General features: G+C 40.0%; 1 protein-coding gene across 5 annotated transcripts in view; it reads right to left on the bottom strand.

Moving 5' to 3' along the window:
* Positions 1–17,882: 17,882 nt before the first annotated feature.
* The window catches only part of BICC1 (BicC family RNA binding protein 1), a 326,137-nt gene continuing 320,862 nt past the window's right edge, over positions 17,883–23,157 (bottom strand). For all 5 annotated transcript variants that reach the window (XM_060189826.1, XM_060189940.1, XM_060189875.1 and 2 more), the window contains one exon: positions 17,883–20,403. In XM_060189826.1, coding sequence (XP_060045809.1) covers positions 20,273–20,403 — 131 coding nt within the window. In that variant the 3' untranslated portion in view covers positions 17,883–20,272. The remainder of the gene's footprint in view (positions 20,404–23,157) is intronic.

The following is a 23,157-nucleotide window of genomic DNA, read 5'->3' as shown; positions in this document are numbered from 1 at the left end:
CAGGGGCTTGAATCCGGGTCCTTGTTCGTGGTAATAGGTGTGCTTAACCAGATGCACCACTGCTCAGCCCCAAAGTTTGTATTTCTATTAGACACACAAAGATATATGTCTTTCCTGTAGCTAAAATGTGAGAGGTGTAGAGGGAGAGGGAGGGGGAGGGGGAGGGGGAGGGGGAGGGGGAGGGAGAGGGAGAGGGAGAGGGAGAGGGAGAGGGAGAGGGAGAGGGAGAGGGAGAGGGAGAGGGAGAGGGAGAGGGAGAGGGAGAGGGAGAGGGAGAGGGAGAGGGAGAGGGAGAGGGAGAGGGAGAGGGAGAGGGAGACCGCAACATCACTCCATTGTGGGACTTTGCATAAACTGAGGTCCAGTGTGGCACAGGTCATGGGGGGGACACTCGGATGCCTGTGATGCACAGGCCTTCTGTCAGTCTCCCGAGGGGCTTTTCGCCTCTATGGGTTGAGCAAGAAGGAAGCTGCCTAACAGGTCCCAGTCCCCCTCTGAGTCTCCTTCATGCAGGAACCCACATCCCCTCTGTGCTAGCTGGCAGTTTCACTTCGCCATTCCCTAAACTACCTCGACCACTTACCCAACGGTTTCCTGGAAAGACCCTCACCATTTCTCTAACCCCTGCTGTCTTGACCATATAAAGTATCCCTTAACAGACCTCTCCTTGCCCCTACTACCCTTTAAAAACTCTGCTGTGCTGCACAGTAAATGTACTATTCCCCGCAATGGTACCCTGAGTGATCTCGGATTCCGTCTCTTGCCGTGGTCTCCAGAGAGAGATCTCAACGCACTCACCCCTACTGACCTTGGTCTGGACCTCTTCGCCCCCCCACCTCTGGTGCGTAACAGAGTGGATTAGCTGACCAGGTCTGACCAAGGAGAGGGTCCAGGAAGAATCCCGACACTTCATCACTCCTGAATCTGGCAAACGCAGGCATCCCATGCGGTGGCCCAGGGCTTGAACCTGAGTCACTGTGCATGGCAATGTGTGCGCTCTTGTTGGTGAGACACCTGCTGGTCCCCAATGATACTTAAATCGTTTTTTTAGTATTTTATTTTCATTCATTTTGCATAGAGACCAAGAGGGGCGAGGGAGATAAGGGGAGACACCTGCAGAACTGCTTCACTACCTGTGACACTTCCCTCCTGGGCTCAGGGGTTTGCACCTCTGTCCTCGTGCATGGTAATGTGATATTCTGTTCCCGCTTCACTCTGTCTCCTGAAATTGTTAACAAGTCATTTCTTTAAAGATATTTCATTCTGGAGAGCCTGATTGAGACTTTATTAGATGGTAGGTGAAGCTATAATATCCCTTCCCGTCATCCTGTGTCACAGTTTTAAAAAAAAAATTTAAATATTTAAAAAACTTAAATATGTAAGATTTTAAAAATGTTTTTAAGGCAGACTTGTGAAAAAAGAAGGCAACAAGGTTTCATTGTAGCTATTTTTTAGGAAGAATCCCTGCTCCAAATAGAGATTTCATTGGACTGTTATTGATGTCAGGTTAAGATTCTGGCAAAGAGAGGGGGAAAATGGAAGTGTCATCCACCCACACATCACCAAACTTAAAAAGATGGAAAATTTTCTTCATGATGAAACTGTATCAAATTGCATCAGCAATTTGGACAAAGCGTCCATTGTTCTTCAGTGAAAATTTTGATTAAACATAAATTATTTTTTAGATGTTTTTCTAACGTCTCTTAATATCTAATTCCCACAGCGACTCTTAACTGAAGATTAAGAATCACTGAATGTGGTGACTTGAGAGTTATTCGTTTTATCTGGCTTTGAAGAAAAGGGCCACACACACCAATTTACTGCGTTAGTCTTTTTTTTTTTTTTCCATCTTGTCACCCACCCAAACATTCTATTACAAAGTTGAAGCATTTAAGTAACTGTAACTTTTTCCTAAAGGTTCTGGTTCCCACGCTGAAATTCTGACTTCAAAGTAAGACACAGACTCCAGTTCCCAAAATCTATTCCAACCAAAGGTTCATGGCCTAATCTTTGAGAAAAGGAACTTCAAGCTTCATTTGCCTCTTCTCATAGTAAGTCAGTGTATTTATAAGATACAACAGAAGTGTGAAATCCCTTGATTAAGTGTTTTGGAAATGTCTCTAGAAATGGTCAAATATTATCTCAATTTGCTTTTTAAAATCGGAAAACAACTTAATTTAGCATAAACATAAGCAAATGACTCCTTTCAAAAGAATAATTCACTATATATATATAAAGGAAAGGAAATTGATATTTAGTTTCAGGGTAAATGACCCAAAAGGACTGAAAGTAGGGAAGACTGGGCAAAGCCAGAGGAAAGACTGAGTAATTATAAGAAGAAAAAAAAATGTCATCTTCTGGGACTAACTCTCTAGGTCATGACAATTAAGCACAGAATGAATGACTACGCAAATTAGCTAAAACTAGCACCTTTAACTTTCTGTACTTTATTTCATTGCCTTTAGTTTTGACATAAAACATTTTTTATTACCTCCAGGATTACCACTACAACTCAGTGTCTGCACAAAATCAATTCTGCTTGGTGGCCATTTTTCTTTCTTTCTTTTTTTAATTAATTCGATAGAACAGAGAGAAAATTGAGACAGTGAGAGTGAAGCCAGAGAGAGAGAGGTGTTCACTGATCGGCTGTGCTTTACTTTATTTTCAGCTTCTCGATTTTGTTCCATCAATCTATTTGCTTTCAGTGATAGCACCAGACTGTTCTGATTCCTGTTGTTCAATGGCCAGGAATTAAATTTCATCCTGTTTTATCTACTCTTCATTCTTGGGATTTCACAGGCTATTTCGAGTCCTTTTTTGTTTGTTTGTTTGTTTCCACTAAATTTATGGTGTTTTTTTTTTTAACTTTTCAAAGAAATGACTTTGGAATCGAGGTAGCACAAAGAGATTTTCTGCAGTATTGACATTCTAACAATTTTCTGATGATACATTAATGCAGATTATCTTCTCATTTCTGTATTCGCTTGCTTTCAATTATGTCTTGCAGTATATAAAATAGTTTTCACCTCTTTAATTCTAGGTGAAATTGTTTTATTTTTCAGATAATTCTACCACAGGATATGGTGGACTCTGCTGCTATCCTCCGCATTATTGTTATTATTATGTTTAGTATGCTTTTTGATTTTAACCTGAGCATTGGAGCTCTAGCTTATAGCTGTGTTGGTGTTGAACATGGAAACTTATAGCCTCAGACATGAAAGTGTTTTGCATAACCATTATATTATGTATCTATTCCTCTTTTGTATTTAATTTTGTATCCTGTCTGCAGCCTGAATTCACCTATTAGTATTATTAGGGTTTTTGTTTTTTTAGTTCTGTCGTGTGTGTGTGTGTGCGTGTGTGTGTGTGTGTGTGTGTGTGTGTGTGTGTGGCGTTGGACTAGTAGTATTAGTTAGTATTTTCCATATACAAAATCATACCATCAGAGGGTACATAGCATAATGGTTATACAAAGAGACTCTCATGCCTGGGGCACCAAAGTCCCAAGTTCAATCCCCTGCACCACCATAAGCCAGAGCTGATAAGTGTGCTGGAAAAAATAAAATCAAATCAAAATTAAAAAAGAGATTCAGTGTGCAAAATCATGCCATCAGCAAATAGAAACAATCTTGTTTCTTCCTTTTGAACATTCTTTTTCTTTCTTCCTGCCTGAGTGGTCTAGTCAGGATTTTCAGTCCTATGTTGAATAGAACTAGTGAGAGTGGTCACCCGTGTCTAGTTTCTGATTTTTTTTTTAATTTAATGAAGGATAAATTAACAAAACCATAGGGTAGGAGGGGTACAACTCCACACAATTCCTACCACCCAATCTCCATTTCCCACCCCCTCCCCTGATAGCTTTCCCATTCTCTATCCCTCTGGGAGCATGGACCCAGGGTCATTGTGGGTTGCAGAAGGTAGAAGGTCTGGCTTCTGTAATTGCTTCCCCGCTGAACATGGGCATTGACTGGTCGGTCCATACTCCCAGTCTGCCTCTCTCTTTCCCTAGTAGGGTGGGTCTCTGGGGAAGCTGAGCTCCAGGACACATTGGTGGGGTCTTCAATCCCGGGAGGCCTGGCCGGCATCCTGATGACATCTGAAACCTGGTGACTGAAAAGAGAGTTAATATACAAAGCCAAACAAATTGTTGAGCAATCATGGACCCAAAGCTTGGAATAGTGGAGAGAAAGTGTTAGGGGGATACTCACTGGAAACTCTAGTGTACTTCTGCTTTCAGGTATATATTTTGCAGTAGTTTACAGATACGTGTGAACATATGCTCTCTCTCACAGAAACTGGTGTATATCTAGGTTTTGGGGCTTTGTTAGAAAGTGAACCACCTGAGATGGAATTAGAGTGTACTATGAAAGGAAAGGTCTCACCTGAGTAATGAATCTGAAGGGTTGTCATTCTACACGTGAAGTCTCTGGACACAGTCTGAAGTGAAGCATGTTGAGGTGGCAATCGTTGTCTTGATTAAGTTGTGATCGGCAGATGCAATATTATTTGATATGGATTGGGAGAGGCATACGGGAAAGTGGGCCCTATCCAAGGTTTCCAGGACTGGGGGAAGTAGAGGCTCTATAGTGGAGATGTGAGGTTCCTGCTGTCTTAGGGTTCAAAAAGATAATCTATAGTTAATGTTATCATCACATTATTTGGCAATTGGGTTAACTTTGAAAAGTCCTTTTGTTAGGGTTTGCTGTTTAGTACCCAGTATCTTGTATATAGCTATGCTATTGGTTGCTTCTGATCTACTTGGTCTAGACTTTTGAGAGAGTCCGCATATCAAATACATAGCCTATATATTAAAAAGACTCAGTCTGTGTTTTAAAAAACTTTGAGACATACAATTAATTTTCCCCCTCTCGTATTAATTAACTAGTGATTTATATGACTATATTTTACTAGGAGTGTACATAAACACCATTCCCACCACCAAAAGACTGTGACCCATCCCTCCCACCCACTCCCACTCCCCACTGTCCCAGGAAGCTGCATGTCTACCCCTTACCACAGGGTTTTTACTTTGGTGCCATACTTACAGTTTGATCAGGTCCTGCTTTTAGTTTCCCTTTCAGATCTTACTCAACTTCTGTTGATGAGTGGGATCATCCCATACTCATCTTTATCTTTCTGACTTAGTTCACTTAACATAATTCCTTCTAGCTCTGTCCAAGATGGGTCAGAGAAGGTGGGTTCATTGTTCTTGATAGCTGCATAGTATTCCATTGTGTATATATATATACCACAGCTTTCTCAGCCACTCATCTGTTGTTGGACATCTGGGTTGCTTCCAGGTTTTAGCTATTATGAATTGTGCTGCTATGAACATAGGAGTACACACCTCTTTTTGGTTGGGTGTTATGGAGTCCTTGGGGTACAACCCCAGGAGAGGAATTACTGGATCATATGGAAGGCCCATGTCTAGCCTACTGAGAGTTTTCCAGACTGCTCTCCACAGAGGATGGACCAATTTACATTCCCACCAGCAATGCAAAAGGGTTCCTCTGTCCCCACAACCTCTCCAGCATTTGTTGCTGCTGTCCTTTTTGATGTATGCCATTCTTACAGGAGTGAGGTGGTATCTTAGTGTTGTCTTAATTTGCATTTCTCTGACAATCAGTGACCTAGAGCAGTTTTTCATATATTTGTTAACCTTTTGGATCTCCTCTGAGGTGAATGTTTTGTTGATATCCTCTGCCTATTTTTGGATGGCGTCATTTGCTTTTTTGGTGCTAAGTTTGCTGAGCTCTTTATATATTTTGGTGATTAGTTTCTTGTCTGATGTCTGGCATGTGAAGATCTTCTCCCATTCTGTGAGGGGTCTCTTTGTTTGTTTAATAGTTTCTTTGGATGTGCAGAAGCTTTTCAATTTGATGTAGTCCCATTGGTTTGTTTCTGCTTTAGTCTTCCTTGCAATTGGGTTTGATTCATCAAAGATGTCCTTGAGGTGTAGGTGGGAAACTGTTTGACCAATGTTTTCCTCCAAATATTTGATTGTTTCTGGTCTGACATCCAGGTCTTTGATCCATTTGGAGTTGATTTTTGTTTCTGGTGAGATAAAGTGGTTCAATTTCATTCTTCTGCATGTTACAACCCAGTTTTCCCAGCACCATTTATTGAAGAGAACCTCCTTCTTCCATTTAATCCTTTGGCCCCCTTATCAAAGATTATATGTCCATAGGTGTGTGGATTTATTTCTGGGCTTTCAATTCTGTTCCACTGGTCTGTGTGCCTATTTTTGTTCCAGTACCATGCTGTTTTGATGATGATGGCTTTATGATATAGTTTAAGGTCTGGGAGTGTGACGCCTCCATTTCTGTTTCTTTTCCTCAAGATGGTTTTGGCAATTCTAGGTGTTTCAGGTTCCAGATAAATGATTGTAGTGTTTGTTCTATTCTCTTAAAGAAGCTTGGTGGAACTTTGATGGGTATTGCATTAAATTTGTATTTGGAGAATATTCATTTTGATGATATTTATTCTTCCAATCCATGAGCTTGGGATATCTTTCCATTTCTTGGTATCAGTTTCTATTTCCTTGAGTAGCGACTCATAGTTTTCAGTATACAAGTCTTTCACTTCTTTGATCAACTTTATTCCTAGGTATTTGATTTATTTTGCTGAAACAGTAAATAGGAGTGATTTCTGGATGTCTTCTTCTTCAGATTTAGTGTTTGTATAAAAAAATGCCACTGATTTTTGTACATTGATTTTGTAGCCTGATACCTTGCTATATTGCCTAACAACTTCCAGTAGTTTTCTACTGGATTCTTTAGGTTTTTCTATGTATACTATCATATCATCTGCAAATAGTGAGAGCTTGACTTCTTCCCTTCCAATCTGTATTCCTTTGATTCCTTTCTCTTGCCTGATTGCTATGGCAAGAACTTCCAATACTATGTTGAAGAGTAATGGTGACAGTGGACAGCCCTGTCTAGTCCCTGATCTGAGGGAGAATGCTTTCAGCTTCTGTCCATTGAGTATGATGTCGGCTGTAGGTTTGCTATATATAGACTCCACTATATTGATGAATTTCCCATCTATTCCCATTTTTTGTAGAGTTTTGAGCATAAATGGGTGTTGGATTTTGTCAAAGGCTTTCTCTGCATCTATTGAGATAATCATGTGGTTTCTGGCTTTGCTTTTATTGATGTGGTGAATGACATTGATTGACTTATGGATGTTGAACCATCCTTGCATTCCTAGCATGAATCCCACTTGGTCGTGATGAACAATATTTTTGATATGCTGCTGTATCCAGTTGGCCAAGATCTTGTTTAATATTTTGGTATCTATGTTCATCAGAGATATTGGTCTGTAGTTTTCCTTTTTTGTTCTGTCCCTATCAGCTTTTGGTGTCAGGGTGATGTTGGCATCATAGAAGGTGGAAGGGAGCATTCCTGTTTCTTCAATCTTATGGAAAAGCTTAAGAAGTATGGGTACTAACTGTTTCCTGAAAGTTTTGTAGAATTCGTTTGTGAAACCGCCTGGTCCAGGACTTTTGTTGTTGGGGAGATTCTTAATAACGGTTTCAATTTCTTTGTCTGTGATTGGTGCATTTAGATTTTGTAGCTCTTCTTGGTTCAGTTTTGGAAGGGCATATGTATCTAGGAATTGTTGCATTTCTTCCAGATTCTCTAGCTTGGTGGCATATAGTTCTTCATAGAAGTTTCTCATGATTCTCTGGATTTCTGTGATATCAGCTGTGATATCTCCTCCATCGTTTATAATTCTATTAATTTGAGTCTTCTTTCTTTTTTGTTTGGTGAGTCTGGCTAGGGGTTTGTCAATTTTGTTTAATCTTTCAGAGAATCAACATTTGGCTTCATTAACCTTTTGTATGGTTCTTTTATTTTTGATGTTGTTTATTTCTGCTCTAACTTTAATGATTTCTGTCCTTCTGGTTGCTTTAGGTTTCTTTGTTCCTCTCCCTTTAAGTCCTTGAGGTGTGCAGTAAGGTCGTTCATTTGAGCTTTTTCTTAATATGTGTTTAATATGTGATTGTATGGCTATAAGTTTCCCTCTCGGTACTGCTTTAGCTGTGTCCCAAATATTTTGATAAGTTGTGTCTTCATTTTCATTTGTTTCGAGGAACATTTGAATTTCCTGCTTGAGTGAATCTCTGACCCAGTGGTTCATAAGGAGTATGTTGTTTAGTTTCCAAATTCTGTGACTTTTAATAATTTTTAGTTTGTTGTTAAATGTTAGTTTTACTCCACTGTGGTCTGAGAAGATACTTGGTATGATTTTGATGCTCTTGAATTTATTGATGCTGTCTTTGTGGCCTAACATGTGGTCTATCCTTGAGTATGTGTTATGTGGATTTGAAAAGGTGTATTCCAGTTTTTTGGGGTGAAGGACTCTGAAAATGTCCAAGAGGTCTAGTCTGTCAATCTCTTCATTCAATTCTCTTGTATCATTGCTGGTTCTCTGCATTGTTGATCTGTCTAAGTGTGAGAGTGGGGTATTGAAGTCTCCCACTATTATTGTATTACTATTGATGTATTTTTGAAATTCCTTCAGTAAGTGCTTGACGTATTTAGATGGTCCCTCACTGGGTCCATAGATGTTAATAATTGTTAAGTCTTCTTGGCTGATTGATCCTCTAATAATTATGTAATTTCCTTGATTATCTTTTATTACTTTATTTAATTTAAAAATCTATTGTGTCTGAGATGAGAATGGCTGTTCCTGCCCTTTTTTGTGGTCCATTAGCCTGTATGATAGTTTTCCGTCCTTTCACTTTAAGTCTGTGTTTATCTTGTGACAGATGGGATTCTTGCAAGCAGCATATGGTTGGGTTATGTTTTCTGATCCATCCCCCCACTCTGTGCCTTTTGATGGGTGAGTTTAAACCATTGACATTTATTGATATTATGGATTTAATGCATTGTAGTGACATTGTTCAAAATAAATTTTTGTTTGCTCTGATATATTGCAAGTATTATAGTGATGTTTTTGTTTATAAGGGGTCTTTTAGAACCTCTTTCAGGGCCTGTTTGGTGATAGTTGCTTCCTTTAACTGTTGTTTGTCTAAGAAGGTTTTGATTCCTCCATCTAGTTTGAATGAAAGTCTAGCAGGATATTATCCTTGATTGAAACCCTTTTTCATTCAGGGCTCGATAGATATCTTGTCATTCTCTTCTGGATTTTAGAGTTTGAGTGGAGAAGTCTGCAGATAATCTTATGGGTTTTCCCCTGTATGTGATTTTTTGTTTCTCTCTTGCAGCCTTTAGGATCCTTTCTTTATCCTTACTCCTTCTCATTGTGACTATGATGTGTCTTGGTGTCTTCAGGTCTGGGTTGATTCTGTTTGGACCTCTCTGGGCCTCTTGAATCTCGATGTCCTTTCTGTTATTCAGGTCTGGGAAGTTTTCTTCTATTATTTCCTCTAGAATGTTTCCTTCCCCTTTCTCTCTTTCTTCCTCTGGCAGGCCAATTATACGAATGTTACTTCTTTTGAGATCATCCCATATGTCTTTGTTGTTGTTTTCAGTGTCTCTCAATCTCTTTTTGAGCTCTTTCACCTCTTTCTTAGTTTTCTCTAACTCATTCTCTGTCCAACTAATTCTGTTTTCTGCTTCTGTTAGTCTGCTTTCCCTTCCCTCAGCTTCTTTCTTCATTACAGCTATTTCAGCTTTCAGTTCTCTAATTGCCTCAAGATAATCAGTATTTTCCTTGGGGGTCTCAACTGTTGTTTCCCTAATACTGCCATTCCTTTCCTCCAATGTTGTTTTTATTTCTGTGATTAATAAGTTTATTATTGCTTGCATACTTTTCTTATCTATGGTTACTTCTGGCTGATTTGTAGTTTCTTCTGGGCTCTTGTCTTCATTCATTGGAGTAGCAGTTTTATTTGTTTTTGATCTACCCATTTTTTTTTATTTATGTGTTTCTTATTTTTATGCTCTGTTGTTCCTCAGTTGTTGTGTCTTGAGTACAAGCAACACTATACTAAATACCTTTATAACAAATGCACTCACCAACCTCAGGAATTACAATAGCAACTGAAGCAAGTATTGAAACAGTTTAATCACTACCAGTTAGCCAAACAATGTCTCCAGTCCATGAAAAAATAGCAACCAAGTCCAAGTGAATAAGAAAGAGAAAATAAAGAAGGGATAGCAAGAATAGACAGTTATGTAAATCTACTATCCACTGTATGTTCTAGGGGTAACAAGAGGAGAAAGGGAAGTAGAGCAGAGATACACACATAGAGAGTCCACTCTGAGTCAGATTTCTTCCCCAAAATAATTTACAAATTCAGAAAGGCAAAGAAGAAGGAAGGAGGAAGTGTATGACAAGATAAAAAAAAAGAGAGAGAAACAAGAAAGAAAAAAAAGAAAAGATAAGAAAAAGAGCTGTAATTAAAGAGCAGGAAAGTTTTTTTTTAATTGATTACTGTATTTTTTATTTTATTTTATTTATTTATTTATTTTTTGATTAGCTAGGAGGAGGAAGAAGGGGAGAGTCTGTAGAGGAGGTAGGAGTAACGAGACAAGTTCCTCTCAAAATAGATAAGATGCCCACTACCCTAGCAATGAAAGATACCCTAAGAGTTAATTCTGATCAACCTAAAGGGGGGGGAAGATATATGCCTTTATATAATATTAATAATAAAATAGAGCAAGGTAAAACACCCTGACCCAGATTACCTCAAGCCTCCTGGTCAGAGGCAGATGATTGTTAAGAAAGAAAAAAAAAAACCCTCAGGACTAGACAAGGATAGCAGGAATAGACAGTTATGCAAATCTACTATCCACTGTATATTCTAAGGGTAGCTAAAGGAGGAAGGGAAGTTGAGCAGAGATACTCACAGAGAGAATCCACTCTGAGTCAGATTTCTTCCCCTAAATAATTACCAAACGTTTATCAGTGAATTCAGAAAGCTGCAGGATTAAGCAAGAAAGGATGACAAGAATGAGAGAAAAAATAGAGAGAGAGAAAAAAGAAAAAGATAAGAAAAAGAACAGTAATAAAAAGTGGTGAAAGGAAAGAGTTATTTATTTATTTATTTATTATTATTTAATTAGCTATGGGGGGGGAAGAGAAGGGAGATGCTTATGCAGAGGCAGCTGGTTGGCTACTTAGAAAGAAAAAAGGCCAGAGGTTTCAGAAGGGACTAGACTTAGGATGAATGATACTCCCTGGTGGGACAGGAATCTTAGTAAAGAAAGAAGCTCAGCAGGGGAGCCTGCTAGGAGATGGTCCTCAGGGACTGGTTATGGGGGGGAAGGGGAGGAGGTGCACTTTGGGAATAATAATTTAAAAGAAAAAAAATTTTCCCTTTCTTTCTACTCTATTTTTTAACCCAAATTAAGTTATAGTCACCTCCTTGGTATTACCGCTAGGACCCCTTATTGACTGGCCTACTAAAGGCAGAAAATCCAACCATTTCCAGGAGATGTGGTCAGAGCTCAAGCCACTAGCAGCTTCTCAGTCCACCATCTTCCGGGAACCCCCCTAGTTTCTGATCTTTCAGGAAGAGCTGTCAGACTTTTACCCTGGGTATGAAGTTAATTATGGACTTCACATGTGTTGCTTCAATTATGTTGGGGGAATATTACCCCTATATGGCATTTGTTATGTTCATATCACCAAAGTGTTGAGTGATATCCATTATTAAAAAATATTTATTCCATTTCAGTTGCCCTTGTTGTTTTATTGTTGTAATTATTATTGTTGTTTTTATTGATGTCATTGTTAGGACAGAGAGAAATTGAGAGAGGAGGGTAAGACAGAGAGGGGGAGAGAAAGACAGACACCTGTAGACCTACTTCACCACTAGCTACTACCCTGCAAGATAGGGAGCCAGGAGCTCAAACAGGGATCTTTACTCCGGTCTTTGGGCTTTGTACCACATGTGCTTAACCCACTGTGCTAACGTCCAACTCCCAAAAAATGCCACTCACTGAGTCATATTCATTTGTGAAGATCTATTGAGATCATATAATTTTCTTGTTTTAATCTATTAATATTATGTACCATATTGTTTGATTTCTATTCTAGCATTCTACCCCAGGTGGAAGTTCTCCCTGATCATAATCAATGATCCTTTTAATGTAATATGGAATTCATCTTGTTGTCTCTTATTGAGAATTCCAAAATCTATATTAATCAAGAAACTTGATCTGTAATTTTCTGGGTTGAGTATTAGGACATTCCTGGACTTATAAGTTGGGGATTTTTGTTGTTGTTGTCAATTTCATTTTTTTTTTTTTGCTTTTTTGTTAACACCAATTTTTTTTATTATCTTTATTTATTGACTAGAGACAGCCGGGCCTGGGCAGTGGCACACCAGGTTAAGCACAGATAGTACTAAGCATAAAGGCCTGTTCAGTGATCCTGGTTTGAGCACCTGTCTCGTCTTCACCTGCAGGGGAGTCACTTCACAGTGGTGAAGCAAGTCTGCAGGTCTACAGGTGTTTATCTTTCTCTTTCCCTCTCTATATTCCCCTCCCCTCCCCTCTCAATTTCTCTGTGTCATATATATGAAAAAGAAACAAAAAAATTGGCCACAAGCAGCTGATTCGTAATGCAAATAGTGAGCCCCAGAGATAACCCTGGAGACAAATGAAGAAAGAGAGCGAGAGAGGGACATTTGGGAGAGGGAGAGGAGGAGGGAGACGGAGAGAGGGAGGGAGGGGAGAGAGAGAGAGAGAGAGAGAGAGAGTCAGAAATCTAGAGGAAGGGGGTGATAAATAGAAAGGCAAGACAAGAAAGGAAAGGAAGGGAAAGGAAGAGAGGCAGACACCTGCAGTCCTGTTTTACCGCTCAAGAAGCTTTCCCCCCTGCAGGTGGAGACAGGAGGCTTGAACCTGGTTCCTCACGCATTGTAACATGTGCGCTCAACCAGGTGCACCACCACCCAGCCCCTCAATTTAATTTTTTTCTACTCTATTTATTTCCTTCCTCCTGCTAATTTGTGGACTTAGCTTGTTCTTGATTTTCTAGTCCCTGAGAGCTTGTAGTTTGAGTATTTGGGGATGTCTTTCTTGTTTCTTAAAGTAGAGATTTAATACTGTGTTGTATTTAGAACTTCCTTTACTTTACCCCATAAACTCTCACATATTTCACTTCCATTTCGTCTCAGAAACTTGAAATTTTATACCTGAATTTCTTCTTTAAACCAACCATCATTCAGAAAGTCACTGTTTAATTCCCATATATTTGTGAATTTTCCAGTCTCCTTTTTTTTTTGCTATTGGTTTTCAGTTTCATATTATGGCGATATAAAAGATACTTGATATGGTTTTAGTCAAACTCAATTATAGGTTCTCAAGTTTGCTGAGGCCTGTTATTAGTGTCTGCTGGGAATGAGACAAGTGTTCAAGTTCTGTGCTAGAAGTGGATGTTAGTTATATCATGGTCTGAAGAGCTGGTTCGGACTTCCCTTGCCCCAGTGAGACTATAGAATGAACTCTGCAGTTGCTTCTCCGCTCTGACTATCTAGGTGTATTAAATGGTCAGGACTTGGTAACAGGCTATGGATTGGGTTGCAAATAGGCTCCAGGACATGAGTAGCTCATAGTTTGAGGATCCTGACCTGGTAACTGAGGAGGTAGGGAGGTCACTCAGTAGGTAGGACATATGCCTTCCATGTGGAGGTCTGTGGTTGACCCCTCAGCATACGAGACATGGATTGGGGAGCAGAGCTTTGATTTCCCATTCTTACACACATAAAAACACAACAATATAAAAAAAATGAGGTAGGGGGAGCGGGTGGTGGTGCACCCGGTTAAACACGTATAATACTAAGCGCAAGGATCTGGGTTTGAGCCCCTGGCTCCCTACCTATGGGGGGGACACTTCACTTCATAATCAGTGAAGCAGGTCTATAGGCGTATCTCTTTCCCTTTCTCCCTCTCTATCTCCCCTTCCCTTCTCAATTTCTCTCTGTCCTATCCAATATAAATAAATAAATCAAGGAAAAATCGCCACCAGGAGCAGTGAATTGATAGTGTTGGTACCAAGCCCCAGTGATAGCCCTGGAGGCAAAAAGGATCCCAGATGCTACCATGATGTCAACTAGAATTGCCTGGGCAGATGACCCCACCAATGGGTCCTAGAGCCCTGCCTTCCCAAAGCCCCACCCCACTAGGGAAAGAGAGAGGCAGGCTGGGAGTATGGATCAACCTGTCAACGCCCATGTTCAGCGGGGAAGCAATTACAGAAGCCAGACCTTCCACCTTCTGCATCCCACAATGACCTTGGGTCCATACTCCCAGAGGGATAAAGAATAGGAAAGCTATCAGGGGAGTGGATGGGATACGGAGTTCTGGTGGTGGGAATTCTGTGGAATTGTACCCCTGTTACCCTATGGTCTTGTCAGTGTTTCCATTTTACAAATTAAACTTTAAAAAAAGAAAGGAAGGAAGGAAGAGAAAGATTGAGCCTGGGTTCACCAGTGGAGCACAGGCCTGAGACAATGGAGTTTATCTGAAACCACATAAAAATAAAAGAGAAGCACAACAAAGTCCCTAGAAAGGTGAAGCCACTGGGTTTGCTCCATAGAAAGAGAAAGCCATGATCTTAAGTTCCAATGTAAATCACAGGAGTGTTGAAAGAACTTCATGTGTGCCCTGGCAAGGTTCCCTGTTCTAGAAAACTGAAGACTGTATTCAGCAATTAACAGGACTATCCTTTGGTTTTCCTGCCTGAGTGTAGTAGGAGGAGCATCTTCAAGATGACTAAGACTCTTTCGGTCTTAGCTGTGACCATGAACTGTGAGCTCAGACTGACAGGGACTTGGAGGTCACACAGGCTTCTGTACTAAATGTGAATATATATGGGCCCTAGGTCTGATCAGTGGGGTAAACAGTTACTTGTGAATATATACTTGTCTCGTGGACAGGAGCTAGCCTCTGCCCTAATACAGTTTCCTAGCCCTATTCTCAACTCTGATGTCATCTCCCCAGACAATCATTCTTAGTCCACCTCCATGATAGCTAATAAGCTCAGGCAAAAATTATATAAAGTTATGAGGTCTTTGGAACATACCAAAAATAGACTTCCTAGCTTTTTATCATATGAAGACCCCTAAATTCATTTGCTCTATCCAGGGAGAGATAGAAACAGGCTAGGGATATGGATCAACTAGTCAATGACCATTTCCAGGGACCTGGCATAATGACCAACATTTGTCATATTTCCTTTTTATAAAAAAGAAGAAGAATGCTCTCTTAATCTCAGGGAGTGTGGTGGGGATGACACAAAGCTTTCCCCCTGTAGGTAGGAACTCGAGGCTTGAACCCAGGTCCTTGTGCCTTGTCTGTGTGCTCAACCAAGTGTGCCACCACCTGGCCCCTAAACCTGATTTCTAAATAGCTCCAAGTCATCTGGGGTCAAAGTTTAGAAAGTGATGGGTCATTTAGTGATTGCTCTGGACATGGGCTGAACCTTTCAAACTTAAAATCGTGATGACAGTAGTGTTGTGCATTTTAAAGCACAGACCTGCTTCTCTGAGATGAGTACTTGAAATAGTTTTGACAAATATTGGAGTTTCCAAGCAACACACAGACTCCTTTTGGGGGCTTATAAATAAAAGGTGTTGAAGCTTAGTGAAGGTAAGGGTTTGTTTCATTCATTGCTGGGTTTGAAACAGCTTCTTTTTTTCCTTTTATTTTTTTATTTTACAAAATTACATGTCAACAGGGGTTTAAATCCATTCCATTCCCTTCACCAGAGTTCTGAATCTTCAGTCTCCCCACTGCAAGCCACCACAGTTCCCCTATGGTTGTAGACATGGGCCAACTGCCATCTCTACAACTATCTGTCCACATTTATACATAGTTGCCTCTTTTTATTTTTCTCATCCAATCCTTTCTTCCTCTCCAGGCCACTCATGACAACATAGTTACCTCCATATGTCCCTCTCCTTTTCCTTCTCTCTCTCTGGGTGTTGATGGAGCTAGAGTTCAGAGCCCTCTTATCTTTATCCTATCACTTCTCCCCCACTTGCAGTATGGATCAAGGATGTTTTGGGGGTGCAAAAGTGCCGGGCTAGCATGGGGGTGCCTCTTCCCTGGTGCGTACTCTCTGGGTTGGAGGCAACTCGAATGGAGCCAGCCTGGGCTGCTACTCACTCAGTGATGTGAGGGAGATGACTCAGGTACCAAGCTTGTGGTGGTGAGGCAATGCAATTCTTTTTTGATCAGAGAGCCAAGGGTTTTAGGGCAGACCTGGAAGTGGCAAGTCGGAAACACAAATGGCTAGGAAAGGGGAAGAGACAGGCAAAGGGGTTGGAAAGGTAGGAACTTCCTTAGCAACTTTTGTGAGTGTTTTAACTGGTAGGATTAATAATACCCTGTAGGCAGGGAGGGTCTTGAGGGTAGAAAGAAGATAGATAAAAGGAATGGAATGGGTGGGGATCTTTCAGACAAAACAATGATTATATAGATAGGCCATAGTATTCGGAATGCAGGGTGGAGCAGAGGGAGCTGGCTTAATGTTTTAAGGTTTCTGGAGGCAGAAAAATGCAGGGTGCTTTGTGAGGCTCCTCACAATTTCCTGACATCTCCCCCTTTCTTTTTATCTAATGGCCATAGTATCAGGAATGGGGGTGCTTTGTTAGACAGGGAGTCTGATAAGATGGGGCACACCTTTGGGGTTACTCCTGTCCCTCCTTGTTCAACCTCTTGGTAGAGAGAGACTGACAGGATAGACACACTCCTCAGGTCAAGCCTTGTCAGGCTCTACCACATCCTCACAATTTCCCGACACAGAAGGTAGAAGTTCTGACTTGTGCAAATGCTTCTCCACTGAACATGGGCATTGACAGGTGGATTCATACCATCAGCTAAACAGCTTGCTTCTTAACCCTCTTATTAAAAGAACTACAGAGGATGTTTATAAAAGCATAGTAAGTGAAAGGTTAGGGTTTATCTGAGATGAAGACAAGTATGAGTTTAGGTATATATTATCATTTGTTTGAGAATTGTCGTTTTGTGCCATGGAGAAGAGAGAGAGGAGGTCCGGAGCAAAGAGGGAACAAAAATCTTTATTTGCACTGGCACCTCAGAGTTGGGTGCTAGAGAAACAGGTTGGGCCACGTGGAGGTAGCGAAAATGGCTGCCTCACGCAGTAACCTTTCCTGCGTCTGAACACCGAAGTGAAGCGCTGGCAAGAGAGAGAGGTGCGGAAGAAGAAGGGCTTTTATAGGAGCAGCTTTCGCGAGAATGGGAAGGAGGAGGAGTAACCACAGCACTCCAGGATAGGATAATAACTCTCGTGAGAATGGGAAGGGGGAGGAGTAACCAAAGCACTCCAAATATCACGGGGAAATAAGACAATGCCCTGAGGGCACAACATGGTGAAACAGGCACTCCGAGAATGTCCCAACTCTCGCGGGAACTAGCAGTAGCCTGAAGGGACAACATGGCAGATGTGACTGCATCTGCACAATATCCCAGCAGAGAATGAGCACAAGCAGAACCTCAGGGCAAAGCAGGGCAAGTGTTCAGTCTGGTGTGACAGCCTAGGTTAAGAAGCCCTGCAGCACTTTGTAAGGCACTCCTTCGCTGATGAATGAGGTCGTCAAAGCAGTCATGTACTTGAATCTTTAGGTAACAGCTTTCATGTTCTTTCTTTTAGAATCTTAACTCTTTTTTGAACATACCGAGGGGTGGCCACAGAAAGAAACAATGACTGATTATGGGTACTGGATTCCCTCATGAAACTAAAATGCTTTCACTTATGGTTGAAAATGAGGGCTGTCAAGACAGAACAACAGGACACAGGATGCATATTCAGTTCCTTTGCAGACACGTCTTTTAGTTCTACTGAAAATAACAGAAAAAAAAGAGGGGGCACCTTGGAAAATGAAATAAGCCAAGTTTATATCTACAGAGTTTTACATATAAGACATTTCAGCTGGCAAATCAATACAAAAGGGTTATATAAATTTATTTTTCTTATAACAATTGATTAGAAAAAAATTCCCATTTTCAGTGTTTAATTTTACCTCATTTTGTTAAAAAAAAAATCACCGAAAAGGACAAAAAACCCACACAAAAATACAATCTGTATCTGTTCTATATTTACAGATAACCAATCACTATTAAGGCACAGATCAATTAAAAACTAACATTTATTCAAATAATCCAAATACTTTGTGCATCATATAACACTGTACACTGTAGTGTCATATTCCCTTCATTGCATCAAGAGAAAGTGAGAGAAGTAACTTCCAGTGTTCTTATTTTCTTACCCACCCTATTTGATCTAGTTTAATTGGGACAGTTGTCTTTGGCATAGTATCAAACACTGTTCATAAAATTGTATCAACTTAATACTGAAAATCCATGGTAGAAAGCTGGCAAATGAACTCCAAACAATCCCTTTTCAAGAAACAATAGAGTTAGAAAACTAAATTGTTAAACAAGAAACCAATTGGGCTGAAAATGCAGTATGAAGTGTTCATACTTCTGCCTTAAGCAGGGAACTCCAAAAGCTAACTTGTACATTCAATGTACTCAAACTAATCTCAGTGAACTTGTTAAGGGAACAATTTAGTTATATATCCTTAAGCAGATAAGGCTTAGTTTACACAAATAGTTATCACTCTTAGTGCTATGATAAGTGATAATTATACGGCAGGTCCACTATCTATGCCTTACAGATAACCACTATGTTCAAAAGTGAAAATTTTTTCTCTGTGTGCAAAAAACCCTCAACTTTTATTTCCACTTTAATGGTAAGACTAGCGCAGGAAAAGTGTTAGGCATTTGTTTTTGATCCTGCATTTCCATGGACATCTCCAGTTGGTTTGGTTTGGATGCTTATCTAATGTCTCTGCTGAGAGCACTTGACAGTGGTTCATGTCCATGTAGAAAGTCTTGAATACTGAACATAAATAAGTCATTACAGTACAGGTAATTCACAACATCTCCTATGGGCAAGTTTTCCAGCAAATTAATACATTTGGAAATAATGTTTTTTTTTGAAGGAAGGCACTTAGTGATTTTCTACATGGATTGAAAAGACCCTTTATAAATCCACAATAAGATGTCTGAAAAGATCTAAGGCAATCTTGCCTGACTTCTTGGACTTTCACAGTATAAGATTGTAACAATGAGTCTGGCCACTTAGAAAATAGCTGTTTCCTTCTTCAGAACTCACCTGTCTCCCTTGAGACTTAAGTCTTTCCATTTGCAACAAACACAAGTCTACTTTACACAGACAGATATGACTTCAGCAAAGTCCTGTGACCATCTGGAGCACAGTTAAAGTGAACGTAAGAACAGTAATTTATTTATCTTCCCCATGGCAACAATGCTGTCTTGTCAGATGATTGTCTTTTTTTTTTTAAATAAAGTGACAATCTAGAACTCCAGTTATTGAATGCCATTCATTCTCTACCATATATCTCTAGTAGATATCAATTTAATGTTATGTACTGTATGCTTATAATATCTAAAAATAAAAGTTTGATATAAATAAGTGTCCTTAGTGGCAACATACTAAAAATAGTCCTTTGCCTTAAGACAACCATTAAAATCATTTTAGCAATGGAGGCAGCAGCTAAATATGATGACTACAAAGGGTTAATATTGCAAAGTTCACTTGGTCTTTCTTTGCACCTGTTCACTATTAAATATTTCTATGATGCGGACATATATGAGTAAAACTGGTCCAGAACCAAGTGGAGTCTCATTTCCTAAATTCACGGAACATTCTGCACAAAACTTTTAGTCCAGTACCATTTCAAATAAAAATTTAACAGTCAGAGAGAAATGTGACAAGATCTGATTTGAACCAATACATTAGATGGCATGAAAGAGCTCATTTCCACAGGACAGGAAATCAGAAGGTATAAAGTGCTGGAAGACCTCGATAACTATTTTATAGCAGTACCAGAAAATTCCATTTTGATTATCGTTTAAAAGAAATACCCAAACAAGCAAATAACCTTGTTTTCTGGCATCCCAGTTGTCGATCCATCCTTCATTTTAAGTAAAAAAAAAAAAAAAAATCAGTGCATATGTTATGTAGGTAAATAAAACATAAGTAAATAAAAACAGGAAGTAAAGCCCTATTATATTGCAAACAACGTCCAATTGCCATTAAAAAAAAAATCCACGTGTGGCACTTTTCTGTGGTGACTTAAGATTCTTTCCTTTTTTTTTTTTTTTTTTGGCACAAAGTTCAGATGTGAATAAGATGCTTTGGTCCTGATACCAGACACCCAGCTTGCTGAGGACGGTGTGCAGTGAAGGCTCTTCACAGAGCTCCTGTGTCAGAGTTGCAGACTCTGTGCCAGAGGGTACTGCTACCATCGGCCACTGGCACTAGCAATGTCTGAGTGACACTGACGTGGCAGCCTCCCACTTGCTCCGCCTTCCAGGAATGAGGTGCGTGTATTGGACGCTTCAAAAAGCTTTCTTCTGTTTTTGTTTAGTTCTAGAGTGAGAAAAAGAGAATTGTTAGACGTTCAAGAGAGACGTTCTATAATCTATAGGTATGGGTAGCAAAGTGCAGAAGACAATGACAAGTGTCAGGTTTCAGGGATCGAGGGGAGGGTCAGGTGGCAACTGCAGGAAAATCTTTAGTTGATAGTCCTTAGACATCACTCAGATGCTTGAAATTTTTCATACGACAAGTGTGCTTGGTAGCCAAGAGACTGAGGAACAGAAAAAGGATTTTTAACTTTCAGTTTCCAGACTCTCAACTGGATATGCCATTCTCAGAACCCTCTAAATCCTAGGTAAGTGAACAAAATCCTTGACCTATACCAGATGTCATTTCACAGGCAAAAGGGAGGGAGACCATCAGCTGAGACGATGCAGCACCGCTAACACGAAATTGCTAGTCGTTAAAACGTGTTCTCGTCAAACACATCAGTCATTAAACTGTGAAAGTCAGACCTGAAAAAACTCTGCACTTAAAAAGATGGGAATTCTGGGGAAACACAGCCACGTGATGAAGCACAGCCTTGTAGTGTAACCAACTCATGCTCCTGGAGCCCAGGTAGTTATGCAAAGAAGCAGATCAGCAGGTTTCTTGGAATAAAATTAAATTTGGTAAAAAAAAAAAAAAAAAGCAAGATTAGAACATTAATATAATTAAAAAGCAGTAATTGAATCCAAACATTCAGAACTTCGTAAAATGTTATTTTTTGTTTTGTTTGAAAGAAATGAAAGAAAATGACATTTCCACTCTTTTCTTCAAGTAAATTAACCAGAAAACTAAAGAAAAAAAATTGAAGCAGCTTTTCTTCTATGACTTCAAAGTCCCTTCAACCCATCCTCCACAAACACCATTAACTCCCCCCCAATCAGGTGAGGTCATTTCTGCTAATGAATTTACACAAGCGGGTAGGTTGGTAAGATACTGAGACTCGGGGCTCATGAAAAGCCGATTAAAAGGAAACCTGAAGATGTCAGATAGAGTCAGTGTGCGTCAAGTTGTGTGTGTGGTGGGGTAATGGTGGTGAGGCCAAGCAGTGATCTGTGCTCTGCTATAAGAAACGCTGAGAGCACAGACTCAGCTTGTATTGTGTCACAGGTGGTTGGTTGTGGTTGTGGTCGTGGTGTATTCCCGCCTCCAGGATTCTGGAAGATGGACCAACACCCTTAACATCTCACTCAACTGCTCTCCTACATACGTCAAGGTTTTGCTCAATAGCAGGGGTACTAGAGAGGAAACATCTCTCTTTTGTTCATATTTAGGGCTAGAGCCGGGGGAGAAAAGTAACTGATTTATTAAAGGCTATTAGACAATAAGCACTTTGCATTCGTTTTGTTTTATTTAATTCTTCCTCGAGGTTAACACTAATACCACTCTCCATTTTACAGATACAAAAACTGCATTTTAAAAATACAATATAAGCCATTCATCTGCCTCTGAAACCCTGCCTGATGGAAGGTCCATGATTCAGCCCAGATCATGGACCTTGTCCATGACTTGCCCATCCACCAAACAGAATACTGATGGAGACACCATGAATTTGACTTTGAGAAACTGCCAGTTTTAGGTATACCAGGTAATGGAGCTTTCCTTCATATTTTAAATAAGAAAATCAGAAAGCATAGCTTCAGAATTCTGAACAAGCAAGGAAAATGTCTTTATAAGGAAAAGACTCTTGTAAACAGGCGTATTGTTTAAAGTCCTTACAGCAGCAATGACATTCCTATAAAAGTTAAACATGTGGATGTTATTTAAAAACACATACTAGAGAGTCAGAGGAGATAATATAGTTGTGATACACCAGATTTTCACACCTGAGACAAGAGAGGTTTCAGGTTCAATCCCTAGTTCCACCATCTACCAGAGCTGAACAGCGCTCTGGTTCCTTTTATAAAAATAAATGTTTTAAAGACCAAAAACAGACAGACACAGGTTCATAAATCCAGTCAGAATTGAATATACTTAAAGGTAAGCTTCAGGGAATTCATTTAATTTTTAACTCTTCTAAAGGTACAACCTGGGGAAGAGTCAAATTAAAAGCCTTCCTTTGGGCTCCATTTCTTTTCTTTTTTAATATTTATTTATTTATTCATTTTCCCCTTGTTTTTGCCCTTGTTTTATTGTTGTAGTTATTATTGTTGTTGTTGTTGATGTCTTCTTTGTTGGATAGGACAGAGAGAAATGGAGAGAGGAGGGGGAGACAGAGAGGGGGAGAGAAAGATAGACACCTGCAGACCTGCTTCACCGCCTGTGAAGCGACTCCCCTGCAGGTGGGGAGCCGGGGGATTGAACTGAGATCCTCTCACCTGTCCTTGTGCTTTGGGCCACCTGCGCTTAACCCACTGCGCTACTGCCTGACTCCCGGGCTGCATTTCTAATGGGTAAATAGCCAGTGACGTCAAGAAGACATTCCCAGACTATAGAGAAGGGAAAGGCATCCATGAGGTGAAACACCACGCTCTTCTGATATATGCAACGTGTACAATTAGGCATATGGAAACAATTGAGCCACTGAAGACAAACTAAAAGACACGGGAAACATTCATTATTCTGAAAAATCACTTCAACTAGATTCTCGAGAGAATCAAATCATGAAGGAATCCAGCTATTTCCTACAGATACAATTTGCAAAAACCTGAAACACGGCATTAAATCTAGAGAGATCAAAGAACAACCACTGCTGAATGGGCTTTTAGATTGTTGTTGTTGCTACTGTTTTTTAATTTAAAAAGCAAACTCCTTCCTCTG

The sequence above is a fragment of the Erinaceus europaeus genome, chromosome 1 (genome assembly GCF_950295315.1).
Source record: "Erinaceus europaeus chromosome 1, mEriEur2.1, whole genome shotgun sequence".
Taxonomy (NCBI): Eukaryota; Metazoa; Chordata; class Mammalia; order Eulipotyphla; family Erinaceidae; genus Erinaceus; species Erinaceus europaeus.
The sequence above is the reverse complement of the archived record's forward strand: the minus strand, read 5'-3'. Positions and strand labels throughout refer to the sequence as shown.